Consider the following 24420-nt stretch of genomic DNA (forward strand, 5'->3'; position numbering starts at 1 on the left):
AATAAGTTTATATATATATTAATACACACATTTTTTTTTCCCAGAAAGCTGTTATTCAACATTTACCAAATACCACTGGTTATGAGGATCCTATTAAGAAATTCCTGTCTTGGGGCCCGCCCGGTGGCACAGTGGTTAAGTTCACATGTTCTGCTTCTTGGCAGACTGGAGTTCACCCATTCGGATCCCGGGTACGGACATGCCACCGCTTGGCAAAAGGCATGCTGTGATAGGCGTCCCACGGATAAAGTAGAGGAAGATGGGCATGGATGTTAGCTCAGGGCCAGTCTTCCTCAGCAAAAAGAGGAGGATTGGCAGTAGTTAGCTCAGGGCTAATCTTCCACACACACACAAAAAAGAAATTCCTGTCTTATCCCAGTACAATAAAAATATTTCTTCTGAGCAATTGGTCTATACGGACTGCTCTGTGATTAGGATCACCTCTAGTAAGTATAGCAGGGTTTTTATGGTATAATTTTTTGCTAAATGAGCCTCATTCTTGACGTGTTTTCATCTCCTTTTATTTTCCTCTCGGTTAAACCCAGTATAACTTATTTCACTTTATTTTTGTAAGTCTCCTCATTGTATTTTTCTGAAGAAGGTAGGACATAAAAATAAGTAAATAAATTTTTTTTCCAGAACTATTCCTAAATTGATGAGATTAAGGGTAAGTTTGAGTTGATCCATTTATTTTCAATGAACAAAGAAAAATTAAAAATGGAAGGAGAGGCATAAGGGAAGGAGGACAGAATTTAAAATTACACAAGAATCTTTTTCTGATGGGTTGTCCAGATCAAGCTCAGTGAATTTTGCTGAGACAAAGGAGGAAGCAAAAGAGGAAGAAGTGGCCGGGTTAGATAGAGTGCTGCAAGCTGATCTATTGATTAGAAGAAAGGAAGTCATATCTTTTTGTTTTTAATTGTAATGTTCAAAAGAGCCTTAAAGGCCATCTGTATTATCTAGCTGCCATCTAATGCTTGAATCTCCCTGGGGCATCTCTCCATGTAGTCATCCAGCCTACATTTGAACGTCTTGAACAACGTGGAACTCATGCCTTCTATGCAACTCTGCCTGCTAGCGAGTTTTTTTCCTTGTATTAAGGCACAGTTTTTCTCCAAGTGATTTCCATCCATTGGTCCTAGTCCCTTTTCTCTGGATAACAGTAAATAAATTCAGTGACTTTTTCACATGACCTCCTGACAGCCTTTAAAATATTTAAAGGCAGCTTTAAATTCTCCCCTACTATAGGCTGAAAATCTACAGTTTCTACCTGTTCTATCCCTGTACTTTTTCCTGAGACTATCACTCAAAAAATTTCCTAAAAAGTCTGCATCCTCTTTGAACAAAATCGGTAGATGAGCAATTCTTCAGCATTTCATTACAACAATCTCTTCTCAGCATAGTGGCTAAGAATGTCGACTCAGGAGCAAAGACCTGAATTGCACTCCTTTCATTAGCTGTCTGATCTTGTACAATTTCTTAATCTTTAAACTTGAATACTCTCATCTATAAAATGGGGATTAAAATAGTACCCACTCTGCAGAGTTGTTGTAAGAATTAAATGAGATAATGCATGTAAAATGCTTGACTATTATGTGACAGCTACACTCTTAAGTCCTTGCAATCACCATCTCATTTAATCCTTTTGATAACTTTATAAAATGGGCTACTGTTTTTATCCTAATTTCAGAGATTTGAAACTGAGTGTGTTGAAGATCTTTCATTTGCTCCTCTAGATTCACTTTTATCCCTTCACCACCCGACACAGTGAGCCAGAAGGGAGACCTGTATGGACAACATCAAGGGCTCCCTTGCCCTCTTTCTGTTGGGTTGGACTGCTGGTGAACACTGGCAGGAGATCAGAAGAGTGAGTAGAGTGAGATTAGGTATTTATTACCTTACACAATTGTTTCCTCAAAGATCATATTCCTGCTAAGCCAGTCATCATCACACAAGTCTCCCTACCATTCTCTCAGTCTTTCCTTTACTCCACGGCATGGTAATGGGGCAGTGTTACTAGCCTCAACCTTCTGCGCTATCTTTTGTGGTTTTCCTACATCCTGTTCACTGCTTTGAATATAGCATCCTCATTAAACTCTGTTTGAATTGCCCAATTTGAGATGTCATCTGTTTCTTACCAGTTCCCTGTCTGATACACTGAGACTCAGAGAGGTTAGGTAAGTTGTCCAAGATCCCAAGATGGCACAGGATAGAAACCCAGGTAGTTTACCTCAAGACCAGGCTCTCATTCACTAAGCTGTACTGCCTCTTGCCACATAGTAAGTGAGCAATAACTATTAACTGTCTCATTTATGTGTATTACACAAGGTTTAAGCCAGGGTCTTTTATATTTTTACTGACATCAGTGGGAAGTTGGAAGGCACAACATAGAAATTAGTTTTGTTAAAATTTGTTATGGTATTTGACAACACCGTTATATAAATCTTGTGTATCCAAAACTCTGGTGAAAGATGACTGTTTTAAGTTTGTTTTTCATTTGTTGTTTAAAATAACTTCTGGTTAGTTTACCACTAATGGCGCTGGAATACCTACAGGTGGAATACATTACATAGGCTCTTTGCCCGTTTCTTTCATTAGATCTGGACATGTAATAATGATATTCTAAAAAGTGTGAGCTACTAAATCCATGGTCCAAAATGTTGATATTTAAGCAAGTTACTGGATCATAAAATGTCTTATAAGCATAGCATTCCAAAGTAGGCAAGCATTTGCCACTAAAATACTACACTTTGTTTACAGAAAAAATCAAATACACAATCAATTTTCAAATTTTTGTGGAAAAATTAAAATATAAATTATTTGAAAGCAATAAGAATAAATAAATCCCAGAATCTCTTTGTTGTTATTCTCATGCTTCAGCTCTTAGGAATCCTGTTTCATAGGGGATGTTTTTGTCTTTCTAGAAAAATTATTTTGTGGCATAGCGTATGTTATGAGGCTTTGAAGACCATCTAGTTCCTTTCAGATTAGAACTGCATGCTACGGCAACATAAAAAGTGGGGAAAATTAAGGCTATCACTTGTTTTAGGCAGTTTGTATTCAGATGTCTAGCTGAAATTTTCACTTTTCAACTAAGTTTTTATTATCAGGATCAGAAAGAAAAGAATGCAAAGTTAAAAATATGAGTTAATGCTATCTTCTGAGTTGCCCAGGAAATTTTACCATGGGTCTTATAATTGATAGCCTTCACAGATCTAAGTGTTCTTATTTGAATTGGTTTTACTAGAACATCCTTATTCTTGGAAGACATAAAATCCCAAATGTATAATGAACTATATGACAAGTGGATATTGGGAAAACTTGGAATCAGCTGAACGTGTTTAATTACTTACTATTGTATTTTTTTTGTCGATATAAAAGAAAAGTGTAGTTCCTCTCAATTCTGTCCAATAACGTTTATACTCCTGTGGGAAAGAAATCATAAGCATTATTCATTAGTGAATATCCAACTATTTTCCTATTGATATCTTCCTTTGTAACTTTCTTAATTGCTTTGTGATATAAGGTTCTTCTTTATCCTGCGATAAATCACCTAGTTTTTATGACTTAATTTTACATTTAATTCTTGATTAAATCCTTCACAAATTTATTTTAGCATAAGGTGTGAAGTCAGGATGTAATTTGACTTGTGTTTAAATGGATCATTTTCCAAAACTTTCCTCATTGATTTAAGACTCTTGACTTTTTATGCAGTTTCAGTGGAAGCTTACACCTATAAGAGGAGCCATTTAAGGGACCAGGATAGTACAAGCACTTAATATCTACCTTCCAGGACAGCTGGAAGGATTGAGTGAATTAACACATGTAAAGCACTTAGCTCATAGTTTCAGTTCGATAAATAACGTATATTTATATAGATCAAGGAAATGTGAACAATCGATAATGATAAAAAGAATTTAACGCCGTCAAAGCTGAACTTTGAAGTCCAAATTTCATTCATGTGTTGAACATTTCACTATTAATACATTCACATTATTATGGATTCTATGGAAATACAACTTTTTAAGTGTAGAAAATGTAAATAACCTAGTCAGACTCTCATTTTTATTTAAATAAGAGGAACTTACATTCTATGAATATTGGCTATATTTTAAAAGAATGGCAAGGAATTTTAAAGAATAAAATCTTTCCACATCTAAAGACTTACCTTCACACCCAGCTGTTTCCAAAAGTGTGCTAAAAAAATTCCAGTCAGTTTCATAGACGTGTTGATCATTCATTCCTTTAGGACTTAATAAGCTGAATTTTTGTAACATGTTGGATTACTTTGACTTACATTGAGAACTAATGTAAGAAAATCACATGAAGAAATTTTTTTCTTTTGCTTATAAATGTGAAGACTCTTTTTACATACTATGATATTTTGTGTCTCTTTAATACTGACGTATCATTTATCCTTTTTTAAAAACTATTTTATTGGGATCATATTGGCTTACATTATGTAAATTTCAGGTGTACATCACTATATTTCAGTTCCTGTATAGACTGCATCATGTTCACTACCAACAGTTCAATTTTTAATCCGACACCATACATATGTGCCCCTTTATACCTTCTGCCATCCTCCCATCATTTATCCTTTTTTTTTTCATTGTTTTTTTTGAGGAAGATTAGCCCTGAGCTAACATCTGCCACCAATCTTCCTCTTTTTTGCTAAGGAAGACTGCCTCTGAGCTAACATCTGTGCCCATCTTTCTCTACTTTATATGTGGGACGTCTACCACAGCATGGCTTGACAATCAGTGTGCAGGTCCATACCCAGGATCCAAACTGGTGAACCCCAGGCCACCGAAGTGGAACATGCAAACCTAACCACTGCGCCACCGGGCTGGCCCCATTTATCCTTTTTTTGAGCAGCAAAATGTTTGTTCCCTCTTCAGAATTTATGTACTTATTTTCTCAAATAATGGGAACTCTATAACCCATCTGCTTTTATTTGCCTTGGCTCCCAGGAAGCTCAACATTAAATTCATTCTGAATTACAACTATCTTTCTATCTTTCCTAATAGAACTATTTTCTCCCTTTGTCTTCATGGCTGATAAGGTGTTATATTACTTAGTTTTTGTTGTGTGACAAGCTACCCTAAAACTTAGAGGACTAAAACAGCAAATATTTCCTATTTCTCATCATTCTGTGGCTGGATGATGAGTCTCTGGATCTGGGTATACCTGGCTGTGGCTGAATGGTCTGGGTGGCCTCATTCACTTGCCTGAAGTCTTAGCTAGGAATGCAGAACAACTGGGAGTGGTATAATAAGAAATATATTTGGTCTTTGTCTCCCAGTTCCTGGCACAGAGATCCTAAAACCCTTGGAATTTCCTGATTGATAGGAGTGATTTTATTATTCATAATGAACCCATTTATACCATACCTGAGTTTATACTAATGAGGTGACTTAGGATGGGATTCCTAGATAGCTTTAGGATGGGTCTGGTTGCCAAAAGAACAAATGATTGCAGAGTTGGAACTTTCAGCCCCACCCACTGACCTCCATGAAGCGGGGTGAGGATGGGGAGAGGGAGATTAAGTTTTATAACAATTCTTGAACAATGAGGTTTGATGAGCTTCCTGATCGCTGAACACATCCACATGCCAAGAAGGTGGTGAAACCCAGCTCCACAGGGACAGAACGGCCTGTGCTCAGGACCCTCCCAGACCTTGCCCTATGCACTGCTTCACCTGGCTGTTCATTTGTATTCCTTTCCTGTAAATGTAAGTAAAGCATCTTCCTGAATTCTGTTAGCTGTTCCAGTAAATTATCGAATCTTAGGAGGGGGTCATGGCAACTCCTGATTTAAAGCCAGTTGGTCAGAAGTACAGGAGGCCTGGGACTTGTGACTGATGACGCAGTGAGGGCAGTCTTGTGGGACTGAGCCCTTAATTAAGCTGTGGGGTCTGCACTAAATCTGGGTATGGAGTTAGTGTCAGAATTGAACGGAATTGTTGAACACCCAGTTAGTGTCTAGCAAATCAGAGAATTGGTTATCGGTATTGGACAACACCCCACTGAGACAACTGGAGTCTCACTCCGTACAATCTCATCCTCCAGGCAAGCAGCCCAGACTCGTTCACATGCTGGCAGAAGGATTCCCAGGAGCCAGAGAGGGCAAAGCCCAACGTGTGAGTACTTTCTAATCCTCTGTTTTTGTCACACTTACCAAAGCATGACCCAGTCTGGATTGAAGGGGTAGAAAAATAGACTCAACCTCTTTATGGAAGGAGCAGAAAAGTCACATTCAAAGGAGAGTGTATACAGTGAGGCTTGAACAAATTGTTAGTATTCCTGCAGCAATCAATTCAGGGGCAAGAGTAGGAACTAGGGGCAAGATTTCTTTGTCTACGCCCTGTGGTCTTTTCACTCCATCCTACCTCCCAAATGAAAGCTGATGATAATCTAATATAATGAACCTCTGAGAATTCCTGAACTGAGAATGAATTACCGTAAAAAAAATGATTCAAGGGCCAGCCCTGGTGGCCTAGTGGTGAAGTTCAGTGCACTCTGCTTTGGTAGCCTGTGCCTAGTTCCCAGGCATGGACTTACACCACTCATCTGTCAGTGGCTGTGCTGTGGTGGCAGGTCACATACAAAAAGAGGGAGATTGACAGCAGCTGTTAGCTCAGGGTAAATCTTCCTCAGCAAAAAAAAAAAAAAAAAAACAAAACCAAAAAAACCAATTCTAAAGGGCATAGGATTGGGGCCGGCCCAGTGGCACAATGGTTAAGTTCGCATGTCCGCTTCTTGGCAGCCCCGGGGTTCGCTGGCCGGGATCCCAGGTGCAGGCATGGCACTGCTTGGCATGCCATGCTGTGGTAGGCATCCCACATATAAAGTAGAGGAAGATGGGCACGGATGTTAGCTCAGGGCCAGGCTTCCTCAGCACAAACAAGGAGAACTGGTAGTAGTTAGCTCAGGGCTAATCTTCCTCAAAAAAAAAAAGGGGCATAGGATTGAAGGATCAGCCAATAGATGGTCCCCAAAGGAGTAATTATAAAACTGGGCAAAGAGACTCTTTCTTTTCTGAAATCCAGATACCTAGATTTTTACCTGACACATCTCAGAGTCAAGCAGCTTAATAAGGCAAAAGAACAAACCATAATTTCAGCCCTATCAGAAGTCTTTTGTTTCCTTTGTTTCATGTAGGATGCAAAGTGTTGTTGGCATTGCAGTAGCCTGTTACCTGGTCTCTGCCACCTTTTTACACTCTCCAATCTATCCTGCACAGTGCTGTCAGAGTGAGTTATCGCCTCTGTAGAGAGTAGGACTGAGTAACTACTAGGTGAGTTTGGGAGGCAGTATGTTCAACTGAGCCCCTTTCTGTTCTCTCTCAGCTCAGCCTCCCAGGAGAGAGTGGGTGTTCTGCTCTGTTCCCTGCCATTTGGCAAAGGGCCTCTAAGAGGGGTGGGCTCACGGCTCTTAAACTGAGTCAGTGGCTCAAGGTAGCTCAAGGCCACCTAAATCTGGGGTAAAGTGTTAGCACAGTTTTGGCCTTAAATCTAAACCACATATCAATAGATTTTATTAATAATAAAACTAACTAATTGATCTTCCTTTGTGTGATTCCTGTGTCTTAATTGTCAATTGGTTTCAAACTTGGGAGAGGAAAAATCCCAACAAATGAGTAAAAATCTGCAGGGCAGGCTCAGTGGTAAGTGCTCACGTGGTTTCTTTTTAGAATGATAAAAATGTTCTAGAACTTGTTAGCGGTGATGACTGCACAACTTTGTGAATATATTAAAAACCACTGAATTGTAGTAATAAAGCTAACAATAACAATAATTACTGTGTCTCCTGTGTGGGAGTTCACTGTCGAGGGACCAAGAACTGGAGTAGGGAAACCAGCCTCTTGCTATTGCCTCATAGAGTTGTTGAAGGATTGAATGGAATCATAATGTAGGTAAAGCACGAAAGACCTGGGACATAGCAAGTGTTCCATAAATGTTGGCCACCAAAAGAAAAAAAAAAAAAAAAGACATTGCCTCATCACTCACATTATTAACAGGTACTTTGCATTTTTCATTATCCATATAATACTTTTCCCACATGGTGACTAGTATGTATGTGTGACAGTGGTGGCATCTAAAATAGATCTCTTTCAATGGGATTATGTATAAGAAGGAGAGGATAGTTTGTAAACCAGAATAGTGAAACCCATTGTCATTCCTATATAAAATCGTCCTTTCAAATTGCCTTAAATAAAGAGATAGAAAACTGCAGTGAGAAATTTGGCTTGAGAAGTTGCTAATATATACTGTCTTTATGATCGGGCAGATGTTCTGTAAAACCCTTGAGTGTCTTGTCATTCTGCTGAAAAACACTTTACTTTTCTCAGATTTGACATGATTAAATAATAAAACAATTTGAATTTATCTTGGGAGCTTTTTTTTAAAATCATATCTCTTTTTTTACGCCTTTTGCATTCTGCTCTGGTGGTAAGCCTCTGAATGCAAGGGGCAAGTCAATGCTATACCGTATTTTGGAACTAGGATGTGGGTGAGGGAGAGAGGGAGCAGGCTGGAAGGTAAGCATTTTGGTTAGAGAACTTAATCATGGGTTGTATAGTTTTACTGAGGTATGGTATCCAAAATCAAGTCCAAATCTGAGATCTATGATTTTTGGAGGAAAAAAAGCAAGAGTAAACCCTGAAGTCAAAGTCAAGCACTTTATTAATCTTCTTACTTAGCTTCATTAGTATTAACATGCCACAAGATAGAAAAACTAAAATACTAAAATTACTAATGGCCAGTCAAGTTTTATTGAGTTCCTTCTGGATGTATGTGCAGACATCCATCTGTATGCCTGAGCAAAATCAAAGAGGTGATCAGTCATGAGAAAATGATATGAATTGGGTAGAGTTAATCAGGGAAAAATGGAAGTTTTACTGGTAAACAAACAAACAGATTCAGGGAAAGGATTAAGGAGGGTTTATTAAATGGGGGAAGAAGCAAGAACAAAGGCACTGAGTTGAGAGTAAAGACAGACCAGAAGAAAAGGAAGATTACAAATAGCAATAGGCCCTGTGAACTCCAACCACAGCCACAAACCTAAGAATAGATCAAACTTATATTCAGTATGCAGAGATCTGCAGATCACAGGCTTGATTTAGTTTCTGATAAGCTCTCATGAATACCAGTATAATTTGAGGCATCTATCAATATCAATATCAAACATCTAGGTATGTATTTAAATCTATAGAGATATGTAAATATTTTAAAAATTAATTTTGAAGTAGACATTGTTGAATGAAATACATTTAGTACAAAGTTTCTTATTTTTTAGCAATTTATTGTGTTGAATCACTGAAATAGATAAAAGGACTATAATGGAATTTTTAAATTTATTGCTAGCTTCATAATCATTAGGTGACCTTATATTTAGAGTTTAAGGTCACTATCTCATTTTTATTCAATCAAACAAATTTTGAAAGTCTACTGAACTTACTGTTGAGCTCAGCGTGATAAAGAACCTTGTGATTAGACATCCCCAACCTTTGGAAGCCCGCAATCAAATGGAACTAGAACTTAAGTTTGAGAGGCAGCGTGATGTCAAGTGCTTTGCAATAAAAGCCCAGACTCCTTAATAGGCAAAGAACATTGAACTTTACCTCTGTGACCACAATTCACTCACCTGTGAAGCGGATAAAATAATCTCTACCCAGAATAGTTATTGTAAGGATCAGAGTGACAAGACATTAAGAGCCTAGCATGATACCTGCCATATGTCAACACCTCAAGAAAATATACCCATTATTATATTGTTCATTTGATCATCACAGCAACTCATTCAGTTACGCAAGAGAGTAATTATCCATTTTACAAAAGAGGAAACAGATGAAAAGATTTAAAGAAATTGCCCAAGTTCCATAGCTGGACTGCTATTTGTATCCCCTGGCTCCCCAGGGCTTTTTTCTCATTGAAGTAACTAGTAAAAACGGCTTACAAGGCAAAATTCAGTTAAGTTCCTCTCTAACCCGTGTCCCCAGTAAAGAGCTTCCACTCTTTTTCTTGTGAGCGAGTACTGTACCTTTGTTTAAGGAAGGATATTGTGTAGTGTTCTTTAAAGTAGGGCACATAAACCCCAGAGGTGTGCAAGATACTCCCATTGGGGAAGAAACTTTTAGAATATCTAATTATATTTCATTTTTCTTAATTCCATTTTTGCATATATTTAATAATTTGCTGGGAGTATTAGTATAGGAGTACACACGTATAATTTCTAAATAAATTAATATTCTTATTTGAGATCTGTGCTCAAAAATGTTTTCTTGAAAGGAGTATGTTATTTAAAAAATTTGGAAATTACTGGCATAGAGAATGTTTGAGAGCGCAAGTGAGATAGCCCTAAGATTTTTCTAAATGAATTAGTGGCAATTAGAAGACTACTTAGAGAAATGTTATTTTGATACTATTATGATGATCACATTCTTATGTCCAGGCTAATAAGAAGACATATTGTACACATCGTTTCTAATTTTAGCAGGTTACAGATTGAAGAAACTATTAGATGTTGCCGAAACTCACTCTTATTTTCTAACCGCTCCAGAAAAATGAGAATTTTCCACATTTCTAAGCACTGTGTTGCCACTGGTATCCTGTTGTGGCATTTAATAGCTCTTACTGTCAACTAAATATTCCTGATCAATCCAAAATTCTAGCACTGTGGTTTAAGTAAATCTTCTCACATTGTCTTTTCCATGAATATGATATACTTTTTTTTTTTTAAGATTTTATTTTTCCTTTTTCTCCCAAAGCCCCCTGGTACATTGTTGTGTATTTTTAATTGTGGGTCCTTCCAGTTGTGGCATTCGGGATGCTGCCCCAGCATGGCTTGATGAGCAATGCCATGTCCCTGCCCAGGATTCGAACTGGCAAAACCCTGGGCTGCCAAAGCAGAGCCCACGATCTTATCCACTCGGCCACTGGGCCAGCCCCATGAATATGATATACTTCTAAGGGTTCTTGACCTGGGATCCACGAACCTTCTGGAATTGCATTTAAAATGATGTATGTTGGCATCTTTTCCTGGGGCAATGCTCCTCCTTAAATTCTTAAGTGCCCCTGTCACAAAAACAGCTAAGAAACACTTCTCAAAGTGTAATCTCATTACAGACCAAAATACTCCTTAGTTACATTTTCTCTAACTTAAGTGTTCTGAATTCCTTCAGCAAAGACCCCATTTAACATTCTGCTTCCCGACTTCCTCTCGCCCATTTGCCCCAAAGATGACCTTTGGTATACCCTTGGATCACCTTCCTTTTAAAGGTTCCCTGGCACTTTGCCGCTTCTTGCCTAGAAATCCCACTATTTTCTTCAGTTTTTTCTCATACCTCCTATTTTCGAGCACTTTGTCACTGTGGCTCTCCTTTGAGCCATATTACTTGTGGACTCAAAACTGATTTTATCAGTTTTATTACAAGAATACAATAAATAACAAAATGGAAGGAGAATGAATCTAGCTTTCAATGTGAGCCAGGTTTTTTTTTATACGTTATCCCTTTGATAACTGAAAGCACCCTATAAGTCGATATTATTGATGTCCTCTTGCTCTCTTCTCCCTGACATACAAGTAAAAGATACTTTGCTATGAATTCAAGTGGAAGACAAGTTAATTTCATCAGAAATATTTATACCTATAATTTATTCTTTCCATTTCAAAACATGCTTTCTAAGAAAAGATAGAGCAATCAAGTAAGGGAGTCATCACTCCTTACTAAACTAAGCCTCCTGGAGGTAGGGTCTTTGTGTTTTATTCACATTCTCCAGAACTGAGTGTGCTGCTTGGTGCATAGGAGGCACACAATAAACGTTGGTTGAATGGATAAATTGATTGAACGCTGGCTATATCCCAGGCATTGTACACTGGGAGGCAAGTCGTATTCTCTCCGTTTTATAGTTGAGGAAATTGAGTCTCAAGGAGACTGAGTAATTTGCATAAGGTCACAAGCTAAAAGTGGCAAAACTATCAGGTAAAGACATGTTTTCCTGACACTCTAAAATCCTTGTTCTTTCTGCTAACCATAGCAATGGAACACCTTCTTTAAACATTAAAAGGAACCAGATATAAAAAACAGTTATGATAGAGGTGGCCCTGTGGCTGAGTGGTTAAGTTTGTGCACTCTGCCTTGGCAGCCCGGGGTTTCACCAGTTTGGATTTTGGGCACTGACGTAGCATCATCATCAAGCCATGCTGAAGCAGCATCCCACATAGCAGAATTAGAGGAACCTACAACTAGAATATACAACTATGTACTGGGGGACTTTGGGGAGAAAAAAAAGAAAAAAAGATTGGCAACACAAGTTAGATCACAGGCGATCTTAGAAGAAAAAAATTCCATAAAAAAACAGTTATTATAAATATACTTTGGAAAACATTCAGTGAATAACCAAATTTAAATTACAAATTAGAAATTTATTTTTCCCAACTCCTCTTTCTTGGCAAAGCATAACAATGTGGTTAACTTGTGGTGACAAGATTGAATTCACTTTAAAAGCATATAGGATCAGCCAAAATATATTCCAATGTAACTGACAGATATTACTAGTATATGTGTAACACCCATAAAAGAATGCAAATTACCATGTCTTTACTCTCTAATAGTAAATGATCTGAGCGTATATGCAAGAAATATGAATGTGCTATTACAAATATTTTCACATACACAATTTTTCCATAAGTATTAATAAATCCTCAGGAAATATATTTTTATCATTATTTAACATTTCTTATGGCATTTCTCAAAACACAAATTTTTCCTAGTTTCAGTTAATATTAAAATTTCATAAAATTTGACAAAGTCAATGATTTCTTTGGTAACAGGCACTTTCATATTTCTTTCATTAATTTCAAATTATCCACAATTAATATTTTAAAAGCACTGATTTTAATGAATTATAAGTTTTCATTTTTGCGTTTTAAAAATATGGAGTGTAGGGGGCCAGCCCGCTGGCACAGTGGTTTAGTTCACGCACTCTGCTTTGGTGGCCTGGGGTTCTTGGGTTCAGATCCCAGTTGTGGACCTACATACAGCTCATCATGCCTTACTGTGGCTGAGTCCCACATACAAAATAGAGGAGGACTGGCACAGAGGTTAGCTCAGGGACAATCTTCCTCAGGCAAAAAGAGGAAGATTGGCAGCAGATGTTAGCTCAGTGCCAATCTTCCTCACCAATAAATAAATAAATAAATAAATAAAAACATGGAGTGCTTTTTTAATTTTCTTAGAGTGAATGTATTTATGAAGCTTAGTGTACATACTACCCACAACACACCCTAAGTTTTATCTTTTAAAGTCACTATCCTGAACAGTGTTTTTAGAAGACATAACTATGCCTGATCTGAAACAGTATCAATTTTCTCATTTTCAACATTTTACAAAAGTTTACCATTAAAAAAATAATTTGATCATTATTTGTAAACTTGAAACAACTGAGAATAAGAACAGAAAGTTTCATTTCAATCAGAGTATCATTTTATCTTAATGGTAGACGTCATCGTGGAAGCACACTAGTAAATTGCAGAGAAAATATGGGAAACATTTTATCTTCTAAGCTAAAATCTTCTGTGATGTTTAAATTAATTCTTTGGGAATTTAGCTTATTGATTTTTTGCATTAGTCACAACATTAGGACCTTACGTTATTATATATAATACATACATACATGCACGTATGTGTTTAAGCCACACATTGTATTTAAAGTATGAAAAATTGGAATCATATTTCTGAGCTCAAGTAAGAGCACTTAATTCCAACAGAAACAAGGAGGCCCTTGTCACCTCACATCATCAAGAAATAAATTTTATATTAAGACAGAAGCTTCTAGCTTAACATTATCATCCATAGACTTACCTGGTATTCTGACCGCTTGACTAGTAAAAAACCTTCAAAGTACAATGGTAGAGCAGTAATCTTTAATCTTTCTTGGAAGATCTTTCGAGGGGCTGGTTTCGGGGGCTTCTTAGCCATCATACCCTCTCGTTGGTGTCTGGTTTACTTTCAACTGTATCCAGTCTCAAAGAAAATGAGATCTCCCTTACGTGAGAGGAAAAGGCAACTGTTCAAAGAGGAAGTCCCAACTTGATTTTTAACCACCAACAGAACACACACACACACACATTTTTTTCCTTTACTTTTTGTGAGGTAAGAAAGAACAGGCATAGACCAACTTTAAGAGGGCAATCTCTGAGTAAACTACATGTACTTCAAATTATAGCAGCAAAATAAACAGAAGATTAACATCACCAGAGCATGAAAGGAACCGATGTGGAGATTATGGACTTTAGAGGGGACATCAAAGTCGCATTTGTTTTCTTCCACTTTTCTTGTTTATTGCTGTCCATTTTTATCCCCAGAAGGCATGATTTGAATGAACGCCATTAAAAATTACTTCATAGGATAATTTTATTGGTACTATTTCTGTTGTAAGTATTTCAGGATGGAGCTTTGTTTAAATTTTTAGAAAAATGGAGCTCTTTATCCCATGCCCATTTTGATGGTCCACTAAATATAAACCAGTTATGGGAACATGACATTTTTCCCTTTTTTGTCACTATTTTGAGTTACTGGTGGATGCTTGGCAAAATATGTCTGACAGATAAAGCTGTAAATTTTCAAACTTTTATTTTGTTCTTTTATGCTTTCTGATCTGTGGATTACTGATGCTATGATCCACAGACAGGGGCCCTACAGTTGTCTAGCTTTATAAAGCTACACTGGGGCCAAAATGCATTTAATAGTTGCATGTGGGAAATGGTCCTTGACAGACTGGATTTGGCCCAACACTGTGCAAGGAATGCTGGGGGAAGGAAACACTGGAAGGAATTTTGGGTTGTTTTGCAGGAGTCCTGAGAAGTTCCACCACTTCTTATTTCACCCTCAATATTTCAGAATTACTCTAGATTTAGTATAGCCTGGGCCTGGGCATTCTTCCCAGTTAGAGCAGCCTATTTTCGGACATCAAAGCAGGCCAGGAATCTCCAGTCTGATCTTCCTTTCCTAATGGAGAGACCATGTGGTTTTCGCCATTGGTATGGGTTCCACTGGATCTGCAGCTGTAGCTATGGGAGCTAAATTGTCAACAAAGTGAGGCACAATACAGACTGATTATCAGTGAACTAGAGGAGAGTGTTCAGGTGCATTATCAAAATAAAGACAGTTTGAGGGGCCGGCCTGGTGGTGCAGCGGTTAAGTTCGCATGTCCGGCTTCTCGGCGGCCCAGGCTTCACCCGGGCTTCACCGGTTCAGATCCTGGGTGCTGACATGGCACTGCTTGGCAAGCTTTGCTGTGGTAGGCATCCCATGTATAAAGGAGAGGAAGATGGGCATGGATGTTAGCTCACAGCCAGTCTTCCTCAGCAAAAAGAGGAGGATTGGCAGCAGTTAGCTCAGGGCTAATCTTCCTCAAAAAATAAAAAAAATAAAGACAGTTTGAAACAGATTTTGGGAGTTGAAGATTCAGAATTACTGCCTTGCCTTTATATTAAGTTGAGACCTGCTTCCTGCTACCCCAAATTTCAAATGATAAAATATAAATCCCACTTAATTTTTTTGAGACAAAGTCATATCTATTTTTCAGTTTCAGTGTTCTAAGAAAGTAAGTTGAATGACAAGGGAAAACCTCCTGATTTGATGAATGACCTAAACGACCTTCTTGGCAGCTGATAGCTGGCGTAACACAGCGAGGAAGTGAGGAGGGATGAGAACTGAGAAATGAAAAGCAGCAGCAGGGAGGGAGACAGGATGCTGGGAATGATCAGTGATTGGAATATGAGAAAAGTAGGCACTGGCATTATGGCCAGAGAGTTTCATGGGAGAAAAGACTGCCCCTAGAAAAATGTATAGATAGGAATATTTTTGAGAAATAATCATCTTGGTAATTATTTCTTTCTTAACTTTTGAAAAAAATAACCAAATTAAAGAAAAATCTAGTTTATCAACCTCTGTAAGTTGCTTTGGTTTGCTGATTTGCAAGTCAAATTAATCCTTACTATACCAATGTTCAAATTATGTCTCCCTAAAAAAAAGTACAAAATGCAAAAATCCTGCTGAAATATTATTGGCCAGTTAGACCTGTCTGTAATTTCCAACATCATTGTATCACTACACCATTACAACGGAAATCCTCTTACAGCTATCTCAAGCTTCAGGTGTTAAATAATGAATTTGTAGGTAAGGAAATATAGTAGGAAAAGTGTTTGGGCATTGGCAAAGAAGCCAATTTTGCCACTAACCAACTCTGAGACCCTGAACAAACCCCTTAAGTTCTCTGAGATCACAGCTTCCTCACCTATGAAATGAGGGCATGGACTAAATGACTTCTTGTCTGAAGAGTTACAACAGGCTTCTAAGCAGTTGTCTACTTTCCACTCTTCCTGCTCTGATTCATGTAAAATCAATCTAATCAAGTCGCTCCTCACTTAAAACACTTTAATGGATTTTCATTGCTTTTGAGATTCATTCCTTCATTTGTTCATTCAACGCTAAGTATTTATTGAGCACCATCAATGTGCTCCAGCACAGCACAAAAGTTCCTTCAAAACAGAGCTCTTTTAAATTTAAACTTCTTAAAAAATACTCTCTCCTCTAGTAACTTTGGTTACTCCCACTAGGTCTTTTGGGACAGAAAAAAGTGGTGAGGAATGACTGCTATAGAAGTGATGTTAGTCACTCTGTCCGAGTGGTTTGATTTGCCAGCCTTAGAGTTTACAGCGTACAAAGAGTTCCTTCTAGGATGATAAAGAATTTTTCTAGTTATATGTCCACACTATTTTTGTAGTGTAGTAAACATTTATACTACTGAGAACTATTTCTTGGATGCCACATCCAAGATACAGGACATCTACAGGTGTCTAAATGAGGTAAATCATAGAATAATAGTAGCTTTAACAGAAACTGGAAATTTCAGATAGGGAAATAGCTTGGGGAGTAATACAGCAATGATAAATTCAGTTTTAACCATTTCAAATTCAATATATACAAGAGTTAGGTCTACATTTTTCTTCCCCTTCCCTTCATTTAAGGTCCGTTAGTGTTTGTTTAGGGGATAAGGTAGATTGGTGGAACCTTCAGTCCAATCTCTTCTGGTGTGCCATTGTATACTGCAGAGGCTGAAAAGCTAAAAACAACATTTCCCAGACTTCTTTGCAGCTGGAGTTGGGATGCATTCAACATTAGCAAGGCAGAAAGGAGACAGAATTCACTCCTATGCTGCCTTTGGTTTTTCGTGGTCTGTAGGCATCTGACTTTTCTGTGGCAGTGTTATCAGAAGTCCCAGTGTTCGATCGATCACTAGTTTCCTGGATAGTCAAGGCATGGAACATGAGTTTTCTGATGCCTATCACGGCAGGTATGGTGCACTTCTGGAGCCAGAAGCAATAAGGAAGCTCCCTGCTCATGGAGGCTTCTTATTTGCGGTGACTTCTTTGACATGGCAGTTTTGTAACTGTGGTGACTTCCTGATTGGGCAATGTCAATATGGTTCTGGAGACTCCAGCATCAGCATCAGCTTCCCAGTTTTTCAATTTTGCTTCCTGACTGTGCATGCTGCAGCTGGCTCTTGGTGGCTCAGTTCTGCAGTGTGATAAATGCCTCTTAGTAGATCCCTTTTAACCTAAATTAGCCATCATGAATTCTGTAACTAACCCCTGATTGATACAGTTTTCCACTGTCCATTGGAATAAGCGAAAAGTTATTCTAACATTGAAAGTGCTGCATAATCTAGTTCCTGTTTGCAAACATGAACACTTTACAATATCTGACAAATTTCCTCTGTGTCAACAGCACGTCATTTCTGCCTCATGTCTTTGCTCGCAGCTTATCTTCCTATTTCCTTCACCTCATAAATCACTTACTATTAGGTATTGTCTGCAAGCTACAGTTTTGGCATTTTATTTTTTATGAATTTCTATAGGCACTTGAATTTACAAACATGTTATATATCATATCCTATACATAAATTTAAATAATTTCATATTTTTTCTTATTATAAATGGAAAACTTACTTATATAAATTTAAGAGAAAACAGAAAGGGATAAAGAAGAAAATGAAAAGCACATGCTATTCCACCATCCACCATTAGCACTGTTTGAATGGGTACCATCATTTTTTGGAACTTTTTCTCTATTTGTATATATTTATGTAATTGGGTTAATACTGTACAAGCTGTTTCATAAACTTCATTTTTTCATATAATGTATCTAGAGCACATTTCCACATCAATAAATACAAATGTACATTATTTAAATTTTTGCCTAGTACCATCAAAGTAATTAAAGTCTTTGCAAGGTTAAAACTATAATGCAGAACTATAGTAGTAAGCTTTTGAAAATCTAAATGTGTTTTAAATGACAAAAACTCCTCTTTATAAGGTAAGAATTATGTTGACTAGAAGTAAACTATAGGATAAAGAATGGAGACTCAGAGAACAGTGTAATTGTGGTGTTCTTGTTAAGAGAAACAATGTGTACATAATAGAATATAATTGCAACTAAGAATTAAATGGTTGGCAGAGGTAACTTAAGAAATGTGAAGGTCAGTCAATTTACATAACACTTTAAAATTAAGGACTCAGTGCAGACCTTTAAGTCCCATTGCATGGTAAAATTGTCTTTTTGTGAACGTTGCTGCCACCTATCTGTATATTGCAAGCCCACTTTACAGTATTAACTTGGCAACACAGTATAGTAGAGCCTTTCTATCTGGGGATAATTTTGTCATAAAAGGCTACTTGGAGTGAATGTACTTAACAAATGGACCAACATTTGGCAGTGAAGAGGAAAAACAATAATTGAAATTTTGTATTAAAAGATAAAACAAAATTATGCAAATAAGTTTATTTCACTTTAGCAAATTTTAAGTTACAATTGCAACTATGCTATAATTTCTAGAAAAAATTGATTTTTGGAGTGTAATTTTTCTGATAAAATTCTCCAATGGTAATTTGCTAACATTTTAACTTTTGACTTTTGCAGAATAACAAACTTTTGCAAAACTTTTGAGAACTTCAGCAATTTTATTAATGCCACTCTGCCCATCACCTTACTGTAAAAAGTTTCAAACATACAGAGAAGCTGAAAGAGTAGTATTAATAAACACCTACACATCTACCATATTGGTTCAATAGTTGTTAACATTTTGCCATATTTACTTTAACTGTATCTCTTTCTTTTTACTGAACCATTTCAATGTATTTACAAACATGACCTTTTACCCCTCATGAGGGTAAAATACATGTACATATACTTTAATATGTATATGTTAGAAGAGTAAGGACATAAAAGAATCAGGACATTCTCTTACATTGACGCAATAGCATTATAACATCTCAGATTTTATAATTTCCTGTCAGTTAATAATCAATTAATGTTTTAGTTTTCACTGTTGCTTAATGATATTTATAGCTTTTTTATTTTGAACCAGACTCTGATCAAAATTCCCACATTGCATTTGGTTGATTTGTTTCTCGGTCTCTCTCTCTAATGTTCTTAATTTTTCAAGTCAGGTTTATTGAAGTATAATTTACAGCAAAAGCCACCCTTTCCTTAGGACCACTATTCTAAGAGCTTTGACAAATACATATAGTCGCGTAACCATCACTATAATTAAGACATACACTATTTCCACCACCACAGAAATTTCCCTCGAGGCCCATTGTGGTCAGTGTCTTCTCCCCGCTGACTTCATCCTCTGGCAACCACTGATCTCATTTCCGTTCGTATAGCTTTATGTTGTCACACGCATGGAACTATACAGCAGAAAGCCTTTGATGTCTGGCTTCTTTCATTTAATATAATGTTTTCGAGATTCATCTGTGTTGTTGCGTATATCAGTAGTTTGTTTTTATTGCCAGGTAGTATTCCACTGTATGAATGTACTGCAGTTTGTTTATTCATTCACTAGTTGATGGGCATATTGCCAATTTGGTCCATTATGAATAAAATTGCTATAAACATTTGTATTAAATTCCTTGTGTAGATATGTGTTCATTTCTCTTCAGTAAATACCCAAGCATGGGATTGCTATGTCATTTGTTTATAAGAAATGGAAGTTTTTCAGAACATCTGTACCATTTTACATTCCTACTATCAATGCATGAGAGTACCAGTTGCACCTTCTCCTTACTGGTGCATTGTACAGTCAGTTTAAAAAACTTTTTAGCCATTCTTGTAAGTGTATATTGGTGTCTTATTTTAGTTTAGCCTGTATTTCCTAATGATAGTGGTGTTGAGCATTGTTTCATGTGTTTATTTGCCATCTGCATCTCTTTTGTGAAATCAAATTTTTTGTCGATTTTAAACATTGTATCTAACTTTTTTCTAAGTGGAAATTTGTTCATATTGTGGTTTTGGTTTGCATTTTTTTTTCCATTTAATGTGTACAAAATTGGTACCTGAGCTACCATCTGTTGCCAATCTTTTTTGTTTTCTTCTTTTCCTAAAGCCTGCTAGTACCTAGTTGCATATTCTACTTGTAGGTCCTTCCAGTTCTGCTACGTGGGACGCCACATCAGCATGGCTTGATGAGTGGTGCTAGGTCGGCACCCAGGATCCCAATGGGTGAAACCCTGGGCCACTGAAGCTGCGCACGTGAACTTAATCACTTGGCCATGGGGCTGACCCCCTCAACATCTTTTAGTACATTTACAGGGTTGTGCAATCATTGCCACAATCAATTTTAGAACATTTTCATCACCCCATAAAGAAACCCCATACACATTAGCAGTCACTCTTCATTTCTTCCCAAACCACTCAGCCCTATGCAACCACTAACCTATTTTCAATCTCTATAAATTTGCCAGTGATTAATTTTTGTTTCTTTATTTTGAGGAAGATTATCCTTGAGCTAACATCCGCTGCCAATCGTCCTCTTTTTGCTGAGGAAGTTTGACCCTGAGCTAACAACCGTGCCCATCTTCCTCTACTTTATGTGTGGGACGCCTGCCACAGCATGGCTTGGTAAGCAGTGCATAGGTCCACACCCAGGATCCGAACTAGTGAATGCCAGGTAACCAAAGTGGAGCATGCAAACTTAACTGCTGCACCACCAGGCTGGCCCTTAGTGATGAACGTTTTTATGAAAGGATTCATAAAATTTGTGACCTTTCATTACTGGCTTTTTTAAAAACTTACTTTATTGAGGTCATATTGGTTTATAACATTGTGTAAATTTCAGTTGTACATTATTATATATTAAGTTTTCTCTCTAGGCTGCATCGTGTTCAGCACTAAAAGTCTGGTTTTTATCTGTCACAAGACATATGTACCCCTTTACCCCTTTCAGCCTCACCCTATCCCCTTCACCTCTGGTAACCACTAATCTGTTCTCCAAAGGCCACTTTTTAACTTTTGACATCCCAAGTTTCTCTTAGACATCATCAAGCTTGTCAAGTTAATTAGTCTAACTCTGCATTTGTCACTGGCTTTGCATTTAATTTGAGAGGTTTCTCTGTATCACTCTCAACCTCATAAAGCCATTCATCTTTTGCAAGATTTTCATTTTCACTTTGCAACCAATTAACACTGTATTTTGCTTTGTTCTGTTTTATAATATCTGACAAACAGTGTGAGACTTACCCAAAAATGATGTTGATCCAATGGGATGATGGAAGGACAGATGCTCACATTAAGCTGTTGGAGTGGGGTTGAATATAGACTAATTTTTAAGTGGTCAGTTCAGTTGCAAATATTTTTGTGCTATGACTGCTTTTTCTATACGGAACCTCGTAAGTGAAGAAACTTGGACAATAAATACCCATACCATAATTATTTGGTGGACATCAGAGTTAACTTAGGAAATGTAAAGATTAGTCAATTTGTACAGCACTTTAAAATTAAGGACTCAGTGCAGACCTTAAGGACCCACTGTGAAGTAAAACTGGTTTTTTGGGTTTTTTTTTGGTGAATGTTGCTGCCACCTATCCACATTTTGCAAGAACACTTTATTAACTTGGCAATTACAGTTTGGTAAAGCCTTTCTGTCTGAGGGTAGTTTTCTCAGAAAGGTCTAAAGTGAATGTGTTTAACAGATGGATCAACATTTGGGCAGTAAAGAGTGAAAAAAAAGGTAACTGAAATTTTATATTAAAAAATAAAACAGAATTATACAAATAAGTTTAATTCCCTTTAGCAAATTTTAAGTTATAATTGCAACTACGGTAAAATTTCTAGAGCAAGTTGATTTTGGGAGTATAATTTTTAAAGTCTAAAATATTCTTTAAAGTAGTTTTAACAATTACAAATTTTAAATTACATAAAATCATAAGTAACTGAAAGTTACACTTCCCTTAAAAGTTAAATTTCTGGATACTTTATTTCCCATATACACATCTAATACACATACTTCCATAGACAGATACATAAGCCCACACACTCACCCCCCATCCCCCAACTACCTAGGTAAGTAGTTTTGATGGAAAACTTCAAGATTTAGTCAGCTGTCATAGCAGTTCATAAGGAGTGATCTTGATGTATTTTGGGGGGCAGGGGCTCTATGACAAACTTGGGTTTTATAAACATTACTCCGTCAACTAGCAACTCTGTTTTAGGATGCTGAAACCATGGTGGGGCTATTAAATGTTAGGACAGATGCAGAGGAAACTGAAAAGTATGTTCAGGAACTCGGGAGTCTCCATAACTTTCTGTTTTCATAAGGGTACTGCTCCATTTTCTCTCTAGAACAGACCAGTTCATTGCCAACATCCTTTGTGCCCTGCATGCTACACCAGTATGCCATCGCATTTCAAGTTTCTCAAAATACCTCTGAGAGTTATTTTTTCCAGTGGAAGCATGGGGGTATAATTTTACATGTGGAATTTTCTGTCTATGATTGTGCTTGCTAAAATTTCTCACTGAGAGGTAAAAAGAGTATAGTGATTAAGTGCTCAGTTCTAGAGTCAAAATACTGGGCTTCATACTAAGTTCTGTTATTTAATGATAGCGTGATCTTAGGCAAGTTACTTAAACTCTGTCCCAGTTTTGTTGTCTATAAAATTGGGATATTAGTTGTCTTCTCTCACAGGAATGTTCTAAGAATTAAGTTACTGCATAGAGAGCATTTAGATTAGAACTTGGCACATAGTATGCACTCAATAAACATTTACTTTTATTATTGTCTATTCTAAATGTGACGACATCAAATTCTAATGTCTGATTGGCAAAACTGCTAGAACAAGTAAAACAATATCCCATAGAATTATTTGTTGAATTCTTACTATGTCCCAGGCATTTCACCTAGATCTTAAAAGGAATTAATCCAATATCTCAACAACTGTAATATTATTCCCATTTCACAGACAAGGGAATCGAGAAATAGTTTAATTGCCCATTATGGCAGAATTAGTGGAGTTGAACCTAGGCTTGTCTGATTTCAGAGTCAATTTGTAACCTCTCTTCCCTACTGGAAAAAAAAAAAAAAGAAAGAAGAAAAAATGGCCTTAGCAGGTGATAACATTTGTTAAAGCATTACAAGTTTAAAAAAATTTACCAGCTCAAATATTGATTAATGAATTTATTCAATAAATATTGTCTGATTAAAATTCCCTTGCATTATTTTTAAGTCATAAAAATAGGACATAGTTTCATAGAATCAGATAGGAAGAAGACTTTGGAGCATCTAATTTAGCTTTTCCATTACATAACTAAGGAAACACCCAGAATGGTGCCACAATTTGTCTAGATGACATAGCTAACCAAGGGCTGAGCAGGTTTCAAGACTCTTGATCTAGTATTCCTGTCAGGACATCATACCGAAATGATATATATTTATATAGGTCATTTTGCTGGCAATGCTTCATGAAAATATTACCCACACATTTGAAAAAAGAATACAAGCTATCATCATCTTATTACTTTCAGAGATGATGCACAGACTGGCTGGGTGTGGCTAACGAGCCTGCACAGGGAAATCTTCAAAGGACTTCCGCAATTTCTACCTCTTATCCTTCCAAGTATTACTTTTTCTTTTTTGGTGAGGACGATTGTAGCTGAGCTAAGATCTGTGCCAATCCTCCTCTATTTTGAACGTGGGAGGCCACTACAGCATTGCTTGATGAGCGGGTGTGTAGGTAGGTGCGCCCCAGGATGGGGACAGGTGAACCCAGCCACCCAAGCAGAGCGCGCGAAGTTAACCACTACACCACCAGCAGGACCCCAAGTATTACGTTATACTCTGTAATCGAACCGCTAAGAAGTTTTACACTGGGCTCAAGGGGCAAAGGCCGTTCCCAAGATCGTGCCTGCTAAGTAAAAGCCCAGCTTTACGCCCAGCAGCCGGGTCGGCGAAGAAAAGGAGGACGAGACCGAGTAAGACGAAGAAAGGCGCCCGGGGTTACAGGAGGAAGAGAGGGCGGGGCCGGGGAGGGCGGGGCAGTGGGAGGGTACAGTGAGGGGGCGGGTCCATAACGGCTT

General features: G+C 37.4%; 1 protein-coding gene across 4 annotated transcripts in view; it reads right to left on the reverse strand.

The window, feature by feature from the left end:
• Positions 1-14334, reverse strand: part of STAP1 (signal transducing adaptor family member 1) — a 39435-nt gene extending 25101 nt beyond the window's left edge. For 2 of the 4 annotated variants that reach the window (XM_070612804.1, XM_008540342.2), the window contains exons 1-2: positions 13867-14093; positions 3354-3425 (exon numbers count right to left, since the gene is read on the reverse strand). In XM_070612804.1, the coding sequence (XP_070468905.1) occupies positions 3354-3425; positions 13867-13986 (192 nt within the window). In that variant the 5' untranslated portion in view covers positions 13987-14093. Of the gene's footprint in view, positions 1-3353; positions 3426-13866 lie in introns of all 4 variants that reach the window. The other 2 variants (XM_008540343.2, XM_008540341.2) reach the window with 2 other exon arrangements.
• Between the last annotated feature and the right edge of the window lie 10086 nt (positions 14335-24420).

The sequence above is a fragment of the Equus przewalskii genome, chromosome 3 (assembly GCF_037783145.1).
Source record: "Equus przewalskii isolate Varuska chromosome 3, EquPr2, whole genome shotgun sequence".
Classification (NCBI taxonomy): domain Eukaryota; kingdom Metazoa; phylum Chordata; class Mammalia; order Perissodactyla; family Equidae; genus Equus; species Equus przewalskii.